A 20,432-nucleotide genomic window follows, 5' to 3' on the forward strand; every position below is an offset into this window, starting at 1 on the left:
TTTATAAACCCACAATCCTATCCCTGCTATCTCTAAACTTCCTATTTGGAACAGGATTTGAAATACTTGGTAGTGCTTCATTCTTTCATACCATTATGAAGCTCTTAACAGGACTAACAACATATTGAACACAAATAGTGCTGTTCCATCCTGAATGTATTTGAAAATAAGGAGATGTTATCAGCGCAGTGAATCCCGCCTAATTATAGGCATCTGTTGTATGATATGGAAAATTTTTGTTACGCTAAAGTTCTGGCCAATGCAGATGAAAAAACTGTAAATGACTTTCTTCCCACCTCCCCCAACAGATGGTGGTGCTAATAATTTTGGACTGAATTTCTTGACCTTCATCATCCTTTTCAACAATCTCATTCCTATCAGCTTGTTGGTGACATTAGAAGTGGTGAAATTTACCCAGGCATACTTCATAAATTGGGTAAATATGAATTATTATTGTTTTTCATCATTCTAAGTATGCATTTTGTCTTTTTTCCTGATAGCGTCTTTTGATCTCTCAGAAACAAAATCTTAATTATACCTTACCTTTTGTTGACTACAAGATGGCATTTCAAAATATTTATGGCTCTAATATAATTATAACAAAAATCATTTGACATGTAAAATCAGTAGCAAAATCTCTCATCTCAGAATCACACCAGTTTACGGACCCGACATTCTGGGGAACAAGATCTCCGGGAAACCTATTTTGGGTTTCATAGTGATCTTGGGGAAAAGGAGAACCATGGGGTGTGGAGCTAAAATATCTAGACTATAGTTGTAGCTCTGTATTTCCTAGCTGTGTGAACTTTGCCAAGCCACTTGACTTCTTTGAGGCTGATTTTCCTGGACCCTTACACAACAATGATAAAACACAGTTTACCAACATCTCATGGTGGTGATACAGAGCAAAGAAATCTCACGACAAAGAAATCTCACAGAGAAATCTCACAAAGAAATCTCACAGCCTCCTCAATGATTAAGTGCTGGAGAAATAATACCACATTCATTATTTGTAACAACCAGGCTGTCTATCATGTTTTATATATCTATGTAGTTTATTTTTCCATACTGTAAACAAATTCAGCTGTGCTTAAATTTTTCTTAATTTTTTTCTTCTGAAAAAAATTTTTTTAACCTTGGGAAAAAAATGTGCTGGACATCTGTTTCCTAAATATTTTCTTTATAAAATGTGTTCTTAATTTTATTTTACCACAGTTAAAATTAATGAATTTATGTAAATTGAATACATCTTCAGACTTAATCTGCCAGAAAGTTTTAATTTTTCTTTTTTTTTTTTTTTGAGAAATTCTGGTACTATCTTTTGATGTTATTTTTTTTTTAATAATTTAAAAGTCTTTCAAATGGACAGTATTGGGATTTTCTAAAATATAACTGACAATACTTTTGCCACTGCTCATGGTGAATGACCTGCCTCAGCAGTCAATTGCTAATTTATTCAGAAGACCAGTATAATTTAGAAATCTAAAATGAGCTGCAGGTATGGCTTATTTCATGCAAGGAGATACATTGCTGAAGAATTATGTAATAAAATTTGTGTAAATAGAGTTAAAAACAGGATTAAAATTAAGGTTTCCCACTTACAATAAGAAATCATAAAGTGATTCATTATGAAAGTCAAATAACTAGTCACTTTATTATTTTTTACGTGGATTTTCAAAAATAATATTTTCTTCAAATAATGACATAGTTTGAATGTTGGAGTAACCTAGCAGGCTTATGCTTTTTTCAACTACCTTTCTGTTATACAGAGATTTTATAACATTCTTGACAGGTCTTCCCTTACCAGAAAGCTCTTTCTTGTGTAGAAATGAGATGAATAATTGCTCCCCTTTGTTACTGGTTCTACCTGATCTTTTATGAAAATGTCTAAAACCTTGTTTCTGAATGATAGCCTTGCAAAGTATTAGAACTCAGCTACGATGCCTATTGTCCTATGGTATCTTCTCCCATATCCTTCTGTTCCTTACTAGATTTGATTTCCAACCTACTCCCCATTCCTTTATTCCTCTCTGAACATTGTCCACTTGGTTAATATCCTGCTTAAAACATGGCACCTACAACAACACAGCCTACTTTAGAACTGATCCCCATCAGCAGATGGGGAATGCAGATGTGGGAAAGATCAGATTTGTCCTTTTCGTTTGACATGTGAAAACCTGTGAACCCTGATTTGCCAACAAAATATTATACTGTAGAAGATATTAATTTGTATAAGATTAATAGTCACACCTCATAATTTATGTGAACAATGCAAGTACAAATGGTACAAAGCTGTACATTTTTTATTGGGTTTTGAGAAGGGCACTCATTTTACTTTCAAGTATATACAGTGGCAGAAACTTAGGCCAAGAAAGTACAACCAGACAGAATCTCTTAGGTAAATTTTCCAGGGGCTTTCAATCTTAATTATTTGAGCAATGTCTAGTTGCTATTATTTTAGCTACATTAAGGACTTATATTGTGTTGGACACCTTAGGAAGCACTTTACATACGTTATCTTATTTAACCTTACAATAGGTCACATATCTAGAAAATGGTAGAACTATAATAAATCAAGATTGCCTGGATTCCAGGAGCACTCAGTCGGTTAAGCATCCGACTTCAGCTCAGGTCATGATCTCATGGTTCGTGAGTTTGACTCCCGGGTCGGGCTCTGTGCTAACAGCTCAGAGCCTGGAGCCTGCTTCAGATTCTGTGTCTCCCTCTCTCTGCCCCTCCCACCCTCATGGTCTGTCTCTCGCTCTCCCAAAAATAAATAAACATTAAAAAAAAAAATTTTTTTAAGATTGCCTGATTCCAGAGATATGCTCTAACTACCAAGCTGTCCTGCCCTTACCGGGAAATATAATATTCTATACTGAGTCCTTTTCAGGGAAATCAACTGAAATGGTAAAGTGATGGCAAGAGATGAGAGTGGTTACATATATAGCTCCTGAGTTAAATGAAATTTCAGTCAACCTCTTGATACCAGTTGCATTCCGTAATTTCTTTTATTTTGAAAAAAAGGATCTCGACATGCACTATGAACCCACAGACACTGCTGCGATGGCTCGAACATCTAATCTGAACGAGGAACTTGGCCAGGTAAACTAAATTTCTTAGTGATGTGTTGAATTGGAAGTCAGATTTGTTGTCATTTCTGCCATAGGTGGCAACTTCATCTGAATCGACAGCTCCGAATGTCCCATTGCTTGAATGATCGGCATACGTACGTGTTAGCAGATAACTATCAATTTTCATTTGTAGTAAATGAATTTTTTAAAAACATTATTTAGAACATATTTTGCTCTCACCTAAAGTATTTCACTAAGGGATGTCCTTCAGTATGTAATCTGGTTAGTAGTAAAGTGTTGGCTGTTTTTGAGTTATAAACTCTCACTATTAAAATTGCTCGTAGCTTTTGACAAGAAAGGAAGAAAAATGGTTAAATCGATCAGTGATGTTATGTAAGTCCAAGTATGAAAGTAATCAAACAGGAATTTTGGACTTAAAATTGATACTATATTCACATATATGTGTATATTTGTAATCAATTTACACATACTAGCTGAGGAAAAATTCTTTTTTTTTTTTTTTTTTTGCCATTTGCAAAGTCTTACTTTTTAAATAGCATTTAGGCCAGAATTATCCTTTTTCTTACCCATTCAGATGTTGCATGAAGTTAATTGCACAAGCTATTCCCCCTTCTGTAGTTGTGTGTTATGTTGAGAAGTGCTGGTTTTAGTGCTCCATAAATGTTAAGTAGCAGGAGTGGTGTTTTCTAGTGGAAATTCAGACCATATCACGGCAGATTGCTACATGGCTACAGGGTTTTCTAACATCCTGATAGTCTTCACTGTTCATACATGAGATGATTCATTGCTAAAATACTTAAAAAAAAAAAAAGCAGTTGAACATATTACTTAATGTGCAGTTAATAGCATTCATTGTAGCCCTAAAATGTAACAAGATTGATAAAAAGAATTATTTAAGGGGTATTTTCCTCTTCTGTGAGAGAGTAGCATAAAAAGACTTCTGAAGGGGCTCTTTGGTGGCGCCGTCAATTAAGCATCCAACTTCAACTCAGGTTATGATCTCGCAATTCGTGGGTTCAAGCCCCGCATTGGGCTCTGTGCTGACAGCTCAGAGACTGGAACCTGCTTAGGATTCTGTGTCTCCCTCCCCCACCCCCCGTCCCACCCCTGCTTGTGCTGTCTCTCTCTCTGTCTCTCAAAAATGAATAAACATTAAAAAAAATTTTTTAAAGACTTCTGAAATTTTAATGAGAAATTTTACACTTTTTTAGGTCAAATACATATTTTCTGATAAGACAGGCACTCTGACCTGCAATGTGATGCAGTTTAAGAAGTGTACCATAGCTGGAGTTGCATATGGGTGAGTTTTTTCCCCCTAATTAGAGTATGAATATATACATTTAATTACTGCTAATAGTTTGGTACATTTTGAGAGTTCTCATCAGGGGAAATTTTTTTAATTGAAAGCCCCTATTTTGACGTCAGCAGCCATGTATGTTTTGTGTGTTGCAGTCTGGATTTGTTTGTCATTTGGAATTACCTAGGGGGTGGAGGCTCTGCCCAGTAGTATATCCATATTTAGAGTTGCTGAAGGTCACTGTCTGGCTCCCGTCACGGGGTACAAACACAGTTCCCTCTGCATTGCCATAAAGTTAGAGTACAATGTTGTAAGAACATGCAAAGTGTCCTTGGGCAGTTTCCAAGTTAAAATATTGTTGTTTCCCTGATAGTTATCCCTTTGATTTTTTTTTTTTTTTTCCTTTTACCACCTCTCCTCTTTGCAGTCACAGAGCAGTCTAAATTTCTGATGATGGGAAGGAGGTAGGGACACGAAACTCTTAAATCCAGGGCGTGATGAATGCCATCAGAAATATTTATCAGGCTCACGATGTTCTTTTGAATGTGTTTGTTTAGAACCCATTTCTTTCTTTCTTCGAGTTATGTTTGCCTAAACCATTCAAAAGCCTTTTGAAATACTTTATAGGGTAATGTGAGAAAATTAATTTGTACATTTCCTAAAAGGACATGATCAAAAGTTGAAACACTCTCATTGTCTGGAATGACCTTGACCATGACCTATTATCAGATTTTCCAACTGTCTTTATCTACAAGTGAGACTGGGAAATACTGATCTCTTTACCATTCAGGCAAGGGCACTCGCATTTGGGTTTTCTGGCTTGTACCCACTCTTCCCCATTCACACTCTGTCTCCAAGCATAAGCTAGTATAAAAATTATGGATGAATTTTGAAAATGCCATAGTTAAAATTATAAATAAATAGCCATTTGTTAAAAATTCTAAAAACAAATGGTGACTCCTGTACAAGGGTCTACAAAGAGAAATAGATGAAGGCAGATATTCTTTGGGTTAGCAGAGACAGTGACTAAAAATGGCTTCAAACTATGTGTGTAATTGAAGCTGAAAAGACATTTGATTGAATGGCTTTTTCACACTTGCGGAGACAGGATGTTAATTTAAGAAGCGTGCTCACTGTTTCCAGGGCTGGATGCCACTTTGCATCTTTCCTCTTTATCCAGAGCTCCCCCAGTTCCCCTAGAAAAGGCTCTCCTTACTCCTCCCCACCAATTGCTACCAGCATTGTAATTTAGTTAGCTGCCATTTTGGGGGAGACAGAGCCACGTTTTGTGATGTCATGTGTATTTGACCCACAGTTACCCCAGGCAAGAAAGGAAAGGCCTATTGTGATTCTACAGGATTCTACAGTTTGTTGAATTATACTTGCTGACAGATTTGTGGAGATTGTTTTTACAAAAATTCTGCATTCGTAAGTGAATTTATTTTTAGAGTGGTCTGTTTGATAATTGACATCCTTTTTTTATTTTGCCGGTTTCCAGTTGAATAAGCAAGTTCTTCAAATTAATAATTATTGATTATGAACTTAGGAGAACAGAAAGCTAGAATGAGGTCTAGCCTCTCTCCTTCATTTTATCAAGTGTTTTCTTATTCTTGAAACAAGTCCTTCAACACTTCCAGGCAGGAGTTCTAAATAGCAGGGTTCTCCTGGATCCATTGATGATAATTAGCATTAACCACTGTTATATGACCCGGTAGGGTTGAGACTGGTAAATATTAAAGTAGTATTAAGGGTTGGGGCGCCTACGTGGCTCAGTTAGTTAAACATCCAACTCTCCATTTCAGCTCAGGGTATGACCTCATGGTTTGTGAGTTCAAGCCCCACATAGGGCTCTGTGCTGTCAGCTGTTTGGGATTCTCTGTCTCCCTGTCACTTCCCTGCTTGTGCACTCACGCTCTCTCTCTGTCTCTCAAAAATAAATAAATAAACTTAAAGAGTTAAGAACTGTCAAAATTTAGATTAAGCTTCCAGTAAGACAAATTCTTCTTGGGAAAATAACATCTCTTAATACTGAGGTGCAGCCATAAGACATGACCCCTAGTCCTAGCTTTGTAACTGACTCACCATGTAACTATCAATAATTCTTTTCAAATGTTCTAAATTCCTTACAATGAGGATAGTGAGATACGGTATCTCTACAGTTTTTTTCCAGATATAAAATTCTGGATATAAAAATCAAAAAAGCGTGTTTAGAAATTAAAAAAAAAAAAAAAAACAGGTGTTTCTTTGTTTGCAAAATTTAACTACATAAACAGACATACATCTCTTTCCTGGGTGATATATCATGTTTCTGAGAATCCCAGAAGCCTTGCTGAGTGAAGCTAGTTGTTAAACTGTTTCCAATAATTATGTTGTATTGGGTATGTGCTTTTAGGATCCTTAGCCCTGATTGCGCTTCATCAGCATCCCCTCCCCCAAATATCCTGATGGACATTTGGAATGTCAACATTGTAGAGTTGTTCATATATGAAGTCGTTGATCCGGGAGGCTTCAGACACTTAGGTGTTTACAGTAGGAGGCACACCACTGTTCCTTAATTCCACCAAACTCAGCAAGAAAAGTAATTACTGTCAACCATCTTCCTATGAGAATTTCCTCAGGCACTCTCGGGTCATCAGAACCCAAACGGGGAAATAACATGGTTTTGCAATCCCATTTGCACTATAGCAGTGTTAACACTTGTTTAATATGGGGAACTATTATGTACATGCACTTTCAACTCCAGCAGAAGAAAGGATGGTATTTTTCCCCCCAGGATGTGGCAAAGCAAAGAATACCACACATTTTCACAGACTAACAAATGCCTTTGGGGTCACAATTTCAGAACTGATCCTCCTTCAGCATTTTTAAGAAGTAAAACAAACCCTAGTTTTACCCTAGGTAATGAGTTCTGTTGGCTTTTATGAGTTTAAAGGATAAGACTTGAAGTATAATTTTTTCCTAGCATTCCTTAGATTTGTGAAAAGATTTTTAACACTGAAAGCAGTGCTTCAGAATTTAGTCTTGGTAAGTTTTCTCTCATTTGCCATAACCACTGCCCCAAATTGGATTTATGGTGGGCAACGAAATAAAGATTTGTACATGCTTAGCAATAATGATTATTTTATAGCGATCCACTTTGTCAGATTGCCACTGTGCTTAAACTTATTAGATTGTTTCATTAGATCTTTCTTTGATTAAATGTAAAATGATGTCATTTGTAAATTTAACTTACTACAAACTAGAAATTCTACTGTTAAACATTTGTTAAAGTGTCATTTCCACAAATTCCTTCCTGTAGAGAATGAGTCAGTTTTATCATAGTAACTTAAATACCATGAATGGCTAAAGAGGCTTCTATGTTCAGTGTCTGGGACTCTCTATACAGTGAATATTATCGGCATATATAATACAGTCCTAAGTATAATCCTTTGTTGATAATTTAGACCTTACTATTAGATTAAGCTGATAAGCTGGGCGAGGCTTAACATAGTACAGTCTCTAAAGTTAAAAAAAAATTTCTAGTACAGAAACTAAACTGATTTTTGTTGACTTCGCCATTTAATCAGTGTTAAAAACATTTCATTGACATTTTCCCTTTAAGTAAATAATGAATTTTCTAAAAAGCAATCTTTATGGAGGGACGCCTGGGTGGCTCAGTCAGTTAAGTGTCTCACTTCAGCTCAGGTCATGATCTCATTGTTCATGAGTTCAGGCCCCACATCAGGCTTTCTGCTGTCAGATCCTCTGTCCTCCTCTCTCTTTGCCCCCCCTCCCCCACCGCTCACGCTGTCCCTGTCTCTCTCTCAAAAATAAACATTAAAAATATTTTTTAAAAAGCAATCTTTGTATATTAATACAATATGTGAATAGCTTAACATGATGGTATTTTGTTTAGCAATATGTTTACTGAAAGGATCAGTACACTGAGAAGAGATTCACCACAAGAAATAGCACAATTGTCATAAAACTTCCCCCCAAGGTCTAGATTATAACCAACAAATTTATCTTACCGCCCACCATGGTAAGAGCTGGGTAAACACCATTTGTTTGCTTATTTACAAAGCTGAACAAATATTTTTATCTCCTTCTCTGTATGTGACGTTTTGTTAGATGATGGGGATGTAACAGCTTTTAATCTAATTAGTTTATGATCTAATTAGGGGTTAATGGATGTGAATTAAGTCATCAAACAAAAATAAAACACAGTACAGAGGTCCATTTGAGTCTGTGATGGGGATTTGATCAAATCAGGCAGGTCAGGGACTGCTCTCTGAAAAAGTGATACTTGAGCTGAGATCTAAGAATGGGTTTGGTTAAGTGAAGAGCTTACCAGGCAGATACAGCAGTGTTGACATGCACACACCAGCAAATGACCAGATAGCACATGCACCCCCGAGCTGCTGGAGCAGCAGCCGTGGGCACACTCATGCAGACAGGTTCAGTAGCAGGTGTGTGGTTCTCCTACTGCTCATCTCATTTGAATAGTGCTCAGCTCAGCCTCAGCCAGGGCTGGACCAGAACCGGGGAGAGGGACCCTTAGCCTTCAGCTTTGCATCGTTTAACCTGTATGACTTGAGAAGCAACGGCCTGTCTCCTGATGTGAGATCGGCCACTGCTGTCCAACACCAGTGCAACTTGGCAGAGCCTTGGCACGGTGTTTTTGCTTGGGTGTCACTGGCCCTCCTCTGGTATAGTGTGGAGGGCTAGAGTCCAAGCTTTGAGGTTGATGAGAAGTGATTGCCTTAAGCGCTGGGCTTCAGCCAGTTTCCACAGAGTGTTTCTGGGAGTCCAGCCCACAAGAGGCTTGGTTAGCCCTTCCTCTCAAGCATCAACAAAAGTCCTTTGGTAAACCAGAGGAGAATAGAGAGAGAGAATAGAGAGTAGAATAGAGAGAGAATGGAGAGAATAGAGAGTAGAGGGGACTGCCTTTTATGACTATGCCTTGCATATTGCTCTGGAGGAGGTTTAATGCTTTGGAGGTGGAAGAGGTGCCTTGGAATAAGGCCCACATATGTCATAGCCAGTTGGGTGGAAAGGTGAAGAGAGTGGGATGGACATTGAGGGAGTGAAAGGACACCACAAGTTTTCAGTGAAATGTTACATTTGTCAAAAACGGTGACTTTACATTTGTACTCAACTCTGTATTTTTTTTAAACCCTACCTAACAAATTTAATTTAAAGAAAAAATATGGAGTGGTCATATATCGTTAAAGAAATGAGAGATGAGAAAATCTGTTCTAGCTGCTGAGAGAATAGATCTTACCTTTTCCTACCACAAAAGAAGAAATGGTACCCATGTGACGGAGGTGTTAGCTAACACTGTGGTGGTAATCATTTTGCAGTATGTAAGTGTATCAAGTAATCATGTTGTATACCTTAAACTTGTACAGTGTTATACATTGATTATATCACCATAAAGCTGAAAAAATTTAAACAATGAAAATAAAAATTTAATAAATCCGTGAAGAGAGGAAAGAAAATCTGCTCTGTCATGTAGTAAATGAACCACTTCTGACTAAATACATGACTGGCTGGTTGAAGCAAAAGCAATACATCAGTCAGACTTTTCCTGGTTCTCAAATGAGCTAACAGATGAAATTAAACTTATTGATGAATGTGTGTTCTGTTTGAGATAACAGATGGCTTAATGAGTGAATTATGGTTTCAGTGACAAATTCCATCAGTTCATCTTTTAAAATGCAGTTCCATTTAATTATAGAAATGCAATATTTTACTGTAATATTATACCTGTTTAAAGACACATTACTTCATGGTGGTTAAATTTACTTCTCAAACGTACCTGGGAAATTTTATCAATATGATCGTTTGTTCCTAGGTATTAGCATGTTTGTTTAATTAAAATACTTTATTCTGATTATACAACATGTAATTAATTTTCCATTGGTTTTAGCATGTATTTAAACCTCTAGGTTGAAATATTTATTTTTGAATATTCTGTGAATAAAATGAGCAAATTCCATGGTCAAGAGGCAATTTGGCTTTCCTGTTATAGAATAATTTTGTAAACCTGCTTAGTTACCATAAATCATCATGTTCTAATTCTATGCTAACTGCCATTCTTTCAAAATCAACTAAAAGTTCATTTTCTTAACTTTTTCAAGATCCATCTTGCAGTACTTCCTTTATTCATGCTTTTATGTTTTGAGCCTTTCTGTGATTATTTTTTCCTCTCTTTCTGCCCCTCCTCTTGCTTTCTGAAGCCATGTCCCTGAACCTGAGGATTATGGCTGCTCTCCTGATGAATGGTAAGCTGCATGGACCTTTCTGTCTCATTGATTCCTTTAAGAGATTTGCATTTTGTTGTTTTGATAAACACATTTCACTACTTTCAGGGGGGAAAAGCATTATCGATAAAATAGGGTAACAATGCTGTGAAGTATGTATTTCTTAAAATCCGTTGAATATCCTTGACTTCCTATTGCATAACCTTTAGTCATGTTACAAACATTTAATTTAATGGTTAGGCCTGCTAGAGTTCTGCATTATGTATCTGTAATAAAGTCTGTAATGATCAACTTTGGGTCCCTGGGCTGTGAACTAGCTGATTTCAGTTGGAACTCAAGAAGTTTGATATTTTTTAGCGCAGCACTGCCACCTTCTGCTGCTATTTACGTACTCTACAGAGCCACAAAAAAGATGCTGTTGAAACCTACCTAAGAAGTGGAAATGCTCTTCACATCTTTTCATTCGTTTGCTAAATCTAAATGAATATGGGCTAGAAAAGGAATATTTTTAAAATTAAATGTCTGGGACAAATGTTGGAAGACTAATGCTACCAAGGACTAAAGTTAACTGGAATCTAATTAATTTTAGAATTAATTAAAGATGGCATTTTATAGTTTTAATTTCTGGATTTTTGTGTTCCCTTAAACCACCCCCCCCACATGGATTTACATTTTCATTTAGAACAGTATAAGTTTATTTTGCCGTTTCTATAATTCATCATGATTTAGTGGCCAATGAAACTTCCGAAAACAGGTTCTTTTAGTGCTGGTAACTATAGAAAACATTGTGGTTTTATAAGTGGTTATATTTTTATTTTCAGGTTATACATGTGTTTTATGATTTAGCCACATTTCCAATATGCATGGAAGTCCAATAACATTATTTAATCTTTTTCAACTTGAATTTTATTGCAGTAAAGTGGAGATTTGGTAACAATTTGCAGTAAACCTCGTACCTATAATACTGATAGAGACAGCTGTTTGGTTCATGTGATAACTGATGAGTCATCACATCTAAGCTCATTGCTTAGAGCGTCTTCCAATTTCAACACCTACACACAACTGAATAATTTTTACCATTTTTAAAAATATTCCAAGGCTTCTTACTTTTGGTAGATAATTCAACTTTAATGCTGTAGATATTCCCTTTTGTTGAATCCTTCGAGAATGTAGTAAAATTTTGACTATCTTTATTTGTTGTTTTTCTGTAACATTAATATAATTCTATTAATACTGTTCACTAGTGTAGAATCTATACATTTTTCTAAGAAAGCTCATTTCTTCTTTTTTTTTAATGTTTATTTATTTTTGACAGAGACAGAGCATGAGCAGGATAGAGGCAGAGAGAGAGAGAGAGCGAGAGAGAGAATTCAAAGCAGGCTCCAGGCTCTGAGCTGTTGGCACAGAGCCTGACGTGGGGCTTGAACTCACAAACCATGAGATCTGACCTAAGCCAAAGTCGGACGTTTGACCAACTGAGCCACCCAAGCGCCCCAGAAAGCTCATTTATTCTTAAGAGAAGGAAATTACCATTACCATGTTTTCATTAAGATTGAATGGAAATGTTAAAAATTGTTGTTTATTTACTCAGGTCATTTAAAATATCCTACTTTCAATAGAAGTTGTTTTATTACTTTTATTGCTATTGGAAAGAGAGGATGGTATATTATCTAGTTAACTTCTTTTTGTAAAACACCCTTTTGGGGGCGCCTGGGTGGCGCAGTCGGTTAAGCGTCCGACTTCAACCAGGTCACGATCTCGCGGTCCGGGAGTTCGAGCCCCGCGTCAGGCTCTGGGCTGATGGCTCAGAGCCTGGAGCCTGTTTCCGATTCTGTGTCTCCCTCTCTCTCTCTGCCCCTCCCCCATTCATGCTCTGTCTCTCTCTGTCCCAAAAATAAATAAACATTGAAAAAAAATTTAAAAAAAAAAAACAAAAAAAAACAAAAAAAAAAACACCCTTTTGGAAAATTTGTTATTTGATACTCTAAACTAGATAACCCTAAGAAATGCCGGATTTTGCATAAATTGCATGATTCCACTTAAATATTAGTATTTTAAAAAATAACCATAGGGAAGGCATTTATCACCTTGATAATAAGGTGAGCTTTATTTTAAATATATGCTTAGATTCCCCATCTATCAGGTAGTTACCTGTAGACCTGCAAAGATGAAAGAATAGATGGTACTTGAGTCTCTGTTCTGTCCCGGCTTTCTGCAGTGGTCAAGGATGCAGACGTTGGATTCTGACCACCCAAGTTCACATCCTGATCCTACCAGTGCCCTTGAAAAAGTCACCTAATCTCTCTGCCTGCCTGTCCTCATCTGGCAGAATTTGAACATCATAGGGAGGTTGTGAATATTGAGTGAGTTCTGTTTTTAAAGTGCTTAGAATAGAGTCTGGACATAGTATACTCACAGAGACTGTTAGCTCTGATGTCTCTCATTCAATCCTGATGACACATTTGAAGAGTTGTGATTGACGTGACCATATTAGAATTGGTGAAATTTAGGCAAAGTAACTTGCCCCAAAGTACACAACCAGGAAATGTGGAAGCCACAGTTAAAACCTCACCCAGCCTGGTTAGACAATAGGTGCTGGTCACGTTATGTCCTATAGAACTTACAGAATTTTAAAAACATACGCTTTTAGAGCACAAAATATCCTTACCATTTCAGGCTTTTTTTTTCTTTCTTGTTAAGGTGGCAAGAGCAGGTACAATTTAACTGTTTTGTGAAAAGTTAGCACAGGGAGCAAAATTTTGCACATTCATAAGTGTGGAATCTCCCCAACCTCATCCACTTGATTTTATGTTGCCAATAATACCAAGATCAAAAGTGTGATCCTGAAAAAGAAAAAAAAAATGTAATCCTGGTTGAATCTTATGCTCCAGGCATCTGACCACATCTTCATGGTGCTGGTCTTCAAGGATAAACTAGAGAGTGTAGATGAGTATATAAACCCAAAATCAAAGTTCATTCCTGTCTGTCAACAGCTTCACATTTCAATGTGAAGTTCATTGAATTCCATATATAAAACCTGTAGCCAGTATATATTTTACTGCCCTCCTTGAACCATATTCACCACAAAATGTCAAGTTTAAAAAACATATAATATTTAACACTTAAATGTATGTAGATGATTGTACATTTAATGGAATTTGAAGGCAAACCTATAATACTCTCTTGAGAGTATCTTCAAACACATTCCCTTGACATTAAAGATAATGGATGACAGGTGTAGCTTCACTCACTTAAATATATTAGTGTAAATAGTTTACAGAGATAAGATCATTTCCCAACCAGTAGCCACTTCAAAGTTGGTATGGTTTTTTTTTGTTACTGCCAAGTATCGTAAGCTAACATATAACCTTACAGAGTAATTCTTTTCTATTAAAAATCTACCAATGGAAAAAAAGTTCTGCTTATGCTATTCATGTAGTCCTAAGATATGATTATTTTTCAAAACTGTATATTTCCATAGCCATTTTTTTCTTTTCCTAATGTTCACTGTGGAAAATTTCAAACATAAACGAAAGTAGACAGGTTACGCATTCACTCACTTCAATAATAACGTACTCAAGACCAATTTCATCTATACTTTCCCTCACCATTATTTTGAACCAAATCCCAGATAACATATTTGTTTTCCTTAACTATTTAATATAGATCCCACACTATTCTGGTATATTTTTAAGTTAATGCTAATGAAGATGATTCTCCAGAAGGATTCCCTTATTGTATTTTGTGCTTAGTCATTTCACTGTGGTTATTAGTATTATCATAATATCAGTAGATAGTACTATTTTCTGGTCTTATTTTCTCATTTTCTTCTGGTATATAATTATGTATGGAATGAGTGGCATTTTTTTTTTCTGCTGCAGCAGCTAGACTCATGAAAACATTTTTCCCGGTATGACTGTATAATAATGAGATCTAACACATCCAAATTAGTGTTAGTCTTGAAAGTAGTTACGTTGACAGGTAATTTATTTATTCCAATGATGCAGCCGTTTCACAGAATGTTTTTGGAACTCCTCCTTTGTAATTGCCTTCAAAAACATTTTGAGCCATATGGAAAAGTAGGTCTTACTACTTTGGTTAAAACCAATGTCCAACAAATGTATTACCGAATTCTATCACTTATTCATATTCTTGGACTTGACTGGACACGACTCTGAATAACAAAGTCCTTTTTTTTTTAAGGATTAAATTTATTGTCAAATTGGTTTCCATACAACACCCAGTGCTCATCCCAACAGGTACCCTCCTTAATGCCCATCACCCACTTTCCGCTCCCTCCCACCCCCATCAAACCCTCAGTTTATTCTCAGTTTTTAAGAGTCTCTTATGGTTTGGCTCCCTCCCTCCCTAACTTTTTTTTTCCCTCCCCTTCCCCATGGTCTTCTGTTAAGTTTCTCAGGATCCACATAAGAGTGAAAACATATGGTATCTGTCATTCTCTGTATGACTTATTCCACTTAGCATAACACTCTCCAGTTCCATCCACGTTGCTACAAAAGGCCATATTTCATTCTTTCTCATTGCCAAGTAGTATTCCATTGTGTATATAAACCACAATTTCTTTATCCATTCATCAGTTGATGGACATTTAGGCTCTTTCCATAATTTGGCTATTGTTGAAATTGCTGCTATAAACATTAGGGTACAAGTGCCCCTATGCATCAGCACTCCTGTATCCCTTGGGTAAATTCCTAGCAGTGCTGTTGCTGGATCATAGGGTAGATCTATTTTTAATTTTTTGAGGAACCTCCACACTGTTTTCCAGAGTGGCTGCACCAGTTTGCATTCCCACCAACAGTGCAAGAGGGTTCCCGTTTCTCCACATCCTCGCCAGCATCTATAGTCTCCTGATTTGTTCATTTTAGCCACTCTGACTGGAGTGAGGTGGTATCTGGGTGTGGTTTTGATTTGTATTTCCCTGATGAGGAGTGATGTTGAGTGTCTTTTCATGTGCCTGTTGGCCATCTGGATGTCTTCTTTAGAAAAGTGTCTATTCGTGTTTTCTGCCCATTTCTTCACTGGATTATTTGTTTTTCAGGTGTGGAGTTTAGTGAGTTCCTTATAGATTTTGGATACTAGACCTTTGCTTGCTATGTCATTTGCAAATATCTTTTCCCATTCTGTTGGTTGCCCTTTAGTTTTGTTGATTGTTTCCTTTGCAGTGCAGAAGGTTTTTATCTTCATGAGGTCCCAATAACAAAGTCCTTTCTAAAAATTAAATCTCCTTTTAAGCGATTTTAGTTTGCAACCGATAGCATCATTTAAAAGTAGGAGGTACAGAAGTCTAGGTGGCTCAGTCCCTTGAGCTTCTGACTCTTGATTTTAGCTCGAGTCATGATCCCAGGATAATAGGATCGAGCCCTACATCAGACTCCACATTCAGCATGGAGCCTGCTTAAGATTCTCTCTCTCTCCCTCTGCCCCTTCTCCCCTGCCCATGCACACAGTCTCTCTATATATAATAAAATAAAGAAACTTAAAAGCCAGAGGCACAGATCCTTTCAAAAACTGGTGCTTTATAGTCACACTACCTTTGTCTTCCTGTGTGTGCACATGTGTATTATATGTATGTGCATAATGTATACATTTAGTGTAGGCTGTGGCTGATGTGGATTTTATTCTTGTTTTTAATTTTTAATTTAAATTTTATTTTTTAAAGTTCATAATGCAATGACATGTTGCAAATTCAAATGGTATAAGGAGGGGAAGATTTTCCTCCTTTCTCTCTCTTTGAGCCCTTCATTTCCCCTCCTGGAGGCAGGCAGTGTAATCAGTTTCAGGTGTATCCTTCCAGATCTGTTCTACATATATACATGCACGTATTTTTTTCTCATGTATTTACAGAAAGCAAAGCATACTATACGCCCTGTTTTGTACCAGCTTTCCTTTTGACGTGCATCTTTTTGGTTGGTCCAAGATCAAATGAAGAGCTTCCTGGTTTTTGTATAGTATTCGTTATGTGGATGTACCACAATTCTTTAAAGCAACATCTTTCTTAGTACTTGAGTTATTTCTAATCTTTTGCTATTAAAAAAATGTGCTGCGAAGAATGAATTTGTACATACATTTTGCACTAGGTAGATAGCTAGTGTAAATTCCTAGAACTGAAATTACTGGATCAAAGGATACATGCATTTTAATTTTGGTAGAAATTACCCAATTGTCCTTTTGAGAAGTTATGTCAATTTTCATTCTCACCAATGGTATGATTTATCTTTTTCCATAATCACAACAGTACAGAATTGTCAAACTTTATTTCTGCCAAATTGATAAATTTAAATTTCATTTCTCTCATTTTCAGGTAAACCGGAGCTTGTATTTAAAGCGCTCGTATTTCCTCATCTGCTCATTGTTCTGCCATATTGTTGATCTCTGTCATATTGGTTTCTGGGAGTTCTTTCTATTTTACAGAAACTGACCTTCATTATACGAGTTGGAAACAGTTTTTCCCAGTTTTTCACTTGGCTTTTGATTTTTGCTTGCAGTAGTTTTTGCTATGCAGAAACATTTAATTTTATGCAGTCAGATTTATCTACTTGTTTTGTGAATTACGCATGTGATACGTAGGCATTTCCCACTCCTAAGTTATTTTAAAAATTTTCCCCTATCTTTAGTATCTTTATTAAATTGTTCATCCATCTGGGGTTTATTTGGTTTAAGGTGAAAAGTATGACTCCACCTGTGTTTTTCCTTTATTTCTAATGACCTTAGAAAACATTGTAATGAGTGTTGAATTTTAAAAAAATGTCATAGTCCATGTCATATATGAAAATAAGTAGTACTGACTGAAGCCATATACATTCTAAATTTTCTGTTAATTTTTATTGCTCTGGGGGATCTTCATTTTTGTATACTCAGGGAATAGTTATTTACAATGTATCCTAGTTTTTAAATAAGCCTGCAGGAAGCTACCATTTATGTGGCATTGTGGGCCACCTGCTTCTTATTCTCCTTACCTTAATGTTACACTCCCTATCTTATTCCTTCCTGCAAAACACCATAATTTGTCTCCTTGTGTGCCTCATGCCACTTGAAAATTTCTGTGGAAAAATCTAACAAAATGTTGACTTGACATTTGTATTTGTGAGCGGTTTGCTGATTCATACAATTTTGTCAACTGAGTTTAAATTCTCACTTTTACTTTTAAGGCAGTTGGTTCTTATTTTGAAATGACATGAGCCTTCTAATTTTATGTTTACTTTTACTAAAAGTGAATGTTTTGTAAGATTTCAGAGAGGAGTAGTGAGAGCTCCATGCCTGAGTTATCCAACCCAGGCTATGTGGATTAGCAGATGATTTATTTGTAGTTTTTATGATCTTAGAAAAGAAGCCACTTCCTGGTTGAAGAGTTCTTATTTAGCATTATTCATGGTAGAAGAAGCTTCATTGGTAAATGGAGGGTAGGATGTGTGCGTGTAAAGATTTCAATTGCACATCTAGAGTTATTTGTTATAAATACATTTGAAAGTTGTATCAATTATGGTAACTGTGATTTATGAGATTAAAGGGTTTCTGTTGAGATTAACAAGACATATCTTCAGATTTGTGAAAGCTTTTAGTCTGGAATCCTTTGGAAAGAAGATAGGCCTCCGCATGCAAGATGTTACTATGATTATTCCTTGACATTTCAATTTATCTAACAAATAAGTAGGAATGTATAACTAACAACCATTAATGAATACATTTTAATAATAGGGAGACTTTATGGAGCCTCAGAAATAAACTCTTTTTAAGAAATGGTAATATTTGGAGGAAAACTTATGTCAATTTTTTATGTTCCCATTGATAAATCATTTAAAAGTTACTGGATTTTTCCCTCTATCTTTAAAACTAGAGGAAAAGTAGTAATGTGTTTATTCTGTCTCCTAGGGATGTTTTGAGAATTCTAAACTACTACATGCTAATGAAGATGTACTGTATTATAATTTTCATAATTAATAGATCAAACTACTACATGTAAATGGAGCTGTATTTTATTATAAACGTTCTAACTTCCTCCTTTGGTTTATGGGAAAAATATATTTCATGGATACTGTGTATGTTTCATTATTTCAAATTCTTTTTTTCTTCAATTTCTCCTTCCTTTCAAACTGCTGGATTTAAAATATGAAACTCTTGCTATTTGGCATATTGGCATTGATAATATTCTGTAACCTGTAAAAATTGTGATTAAGAGCTTTCTGGGTAATAGCTATTTATTACTGGATACATATTTTTCCTTGGTGAATTCCAGAATTTTTTTTTATGCACAAAAGGTTAGATGTATATATTTTCACTGAACCATTGCAAAATACACCCTTTAGGTTTGACATTCCCACTTTAAATGCTGCTTGTTCTTTTAATCTCAACATCTTGATATTAAACCACATGGCCATGAGATTAATAATAGCTAGATTACAGATGCAATTTTGATTCCATTTATTTCATATGTAGTACATAAGTGTTTGCTCATCCAAAGATAGCCACACCCCAAAAAAATCCCATATATTTTTATGATTTGTTCTTCTTATATAGACACAGGACAAGTGATATATACATAAATATACCAGATATCTGTTAGTGACAGATGTTGATAAGATATATAAAAAGCTTATTGCTTATATTTTTATATTCCATATGATAATTCTATAATGTTAGCCACTACAAATAAAGATTTCTCATTGGCTAAAGTAAAGGAATCAATATTGTTTTTTATAAGAACTTGATTTTCAAACTCTAAAACCTGGAAAAAATTAACAGGAGTAGAAGAAATTAAATTCCAGGTATTTTAAAAGTTTTATTACTTTTTTAAAAAGTTTTTAAACTTCATGTGGCCACAGTATAATTTCACTCCAGAAAAATGAACTATAAAATACTATTTTTATTATACTGCAAAAGTCCATTACATTTTAGAATAATTGAAAATATTGTATGATTCAATTATGAAATCTTTGATATCTGGAAATGCAGACTATATTGAATCTATTAAGGGTTTGCATAATGATTTATTTAAAAAGTTAGTCACAAATAGAACAATGACTTGTATCAATGAACCAGTTTTGCTCCATTTATTTTCCCCTTCAGGCAGAGCTCACAGTTTGGAGACGAAAAAACATTTAGTGATTCATCATTGTTGGAAAACCTCCAAAATAATCATGTAAGCAACATAAAACCATTATCTTTTTGTTAATGAGTGAAAGCTAATGAGTATTTCTCTGGATTATCGTCTCTCTTTATATATTCTTTTTTTTCAGGATCATTTTTAATACTTACCAAAATCTATTGTTATTAAATCCTTTTACCTGGTCAACACAAATTCATGGTTATTAGAAATTCAGTTTTAATAGTATTGTTCATCAATATTCTGTCTTTTCAAAATGTCTTATATTAAATAATTATAGAACTCTGTATGAAACAACTCACTCTTCACCATTTCAGAATATCTGTAGAAATGCTAGAAATGAATTACCTGCTCAAAACAATAGGCCAGTGCCAACTCTGTACAGTAAGAGTACAGAGTACAGAGTAAGAGTACAGAGCTCTGTACAGTGCCAACTCTGTACCTGCTGCTCAGAGTGACTGCTCGACTTACGAAGTTATTGTCACTTATAAAAATTCTGTCAGATCAAATGATATGGCTTCCTGAAGTTGACACCCCAGAACTTCATCAGTACTGACTCATCACCCCAGCCCTCATCAGTACTGACTTCTAGAATATATCCTGTTTGTTTTCTTTCCTTCCTTCTCACTTTCACGACCCTCGTCCAGACTCCCAGCATTCCCCAGCTAGTCTCC

The 20,432-nt window shown here is 35.7% G+C and overlaps 1 protein-coding gene across 1 annotated transcript in view; it reads left to right on the forward strand.

The window, feature by feature from the left end:
* ATP8A1 (ATPase phospholipid transporting 8A1) overlaps positions 1 to 20,432 on the forward strand; it is a 231,850-nt gene that overhangs the window by 80,701 nt on the left and 130,717 nt on the right. The window contains 5 exon segments of the mRNA XM_030313951.1: positions 309 to 436; positions 3,028 to 3,105; positions 4,307 to 4,395; positions 10,614 to 10,658; positions 19,722 to 19,794. Of these exon segments, the coding sequence (XP_030169811.1) occupies positions 309 to 436; positions 3,028 to 3,105; positions 4,307 to 4,395; positions 10,614 to 10,658; positions 19,722 to 19,794 (413 nt within the window).

This window comes from Lynx canadensis, chromosome B1 (genome assembly GCF_007474595.2).
Source record: "Lynx canadensis isolate LIC74 chromosome B1, mLynCan4.pri.v2, whole genome shotgun sequence".
Lineage (NCBI taxonomy): Eukaryota > Metazoa > Chordata > Mammalia > Carnivora > Felidae > Lynx > Lynx canadensis.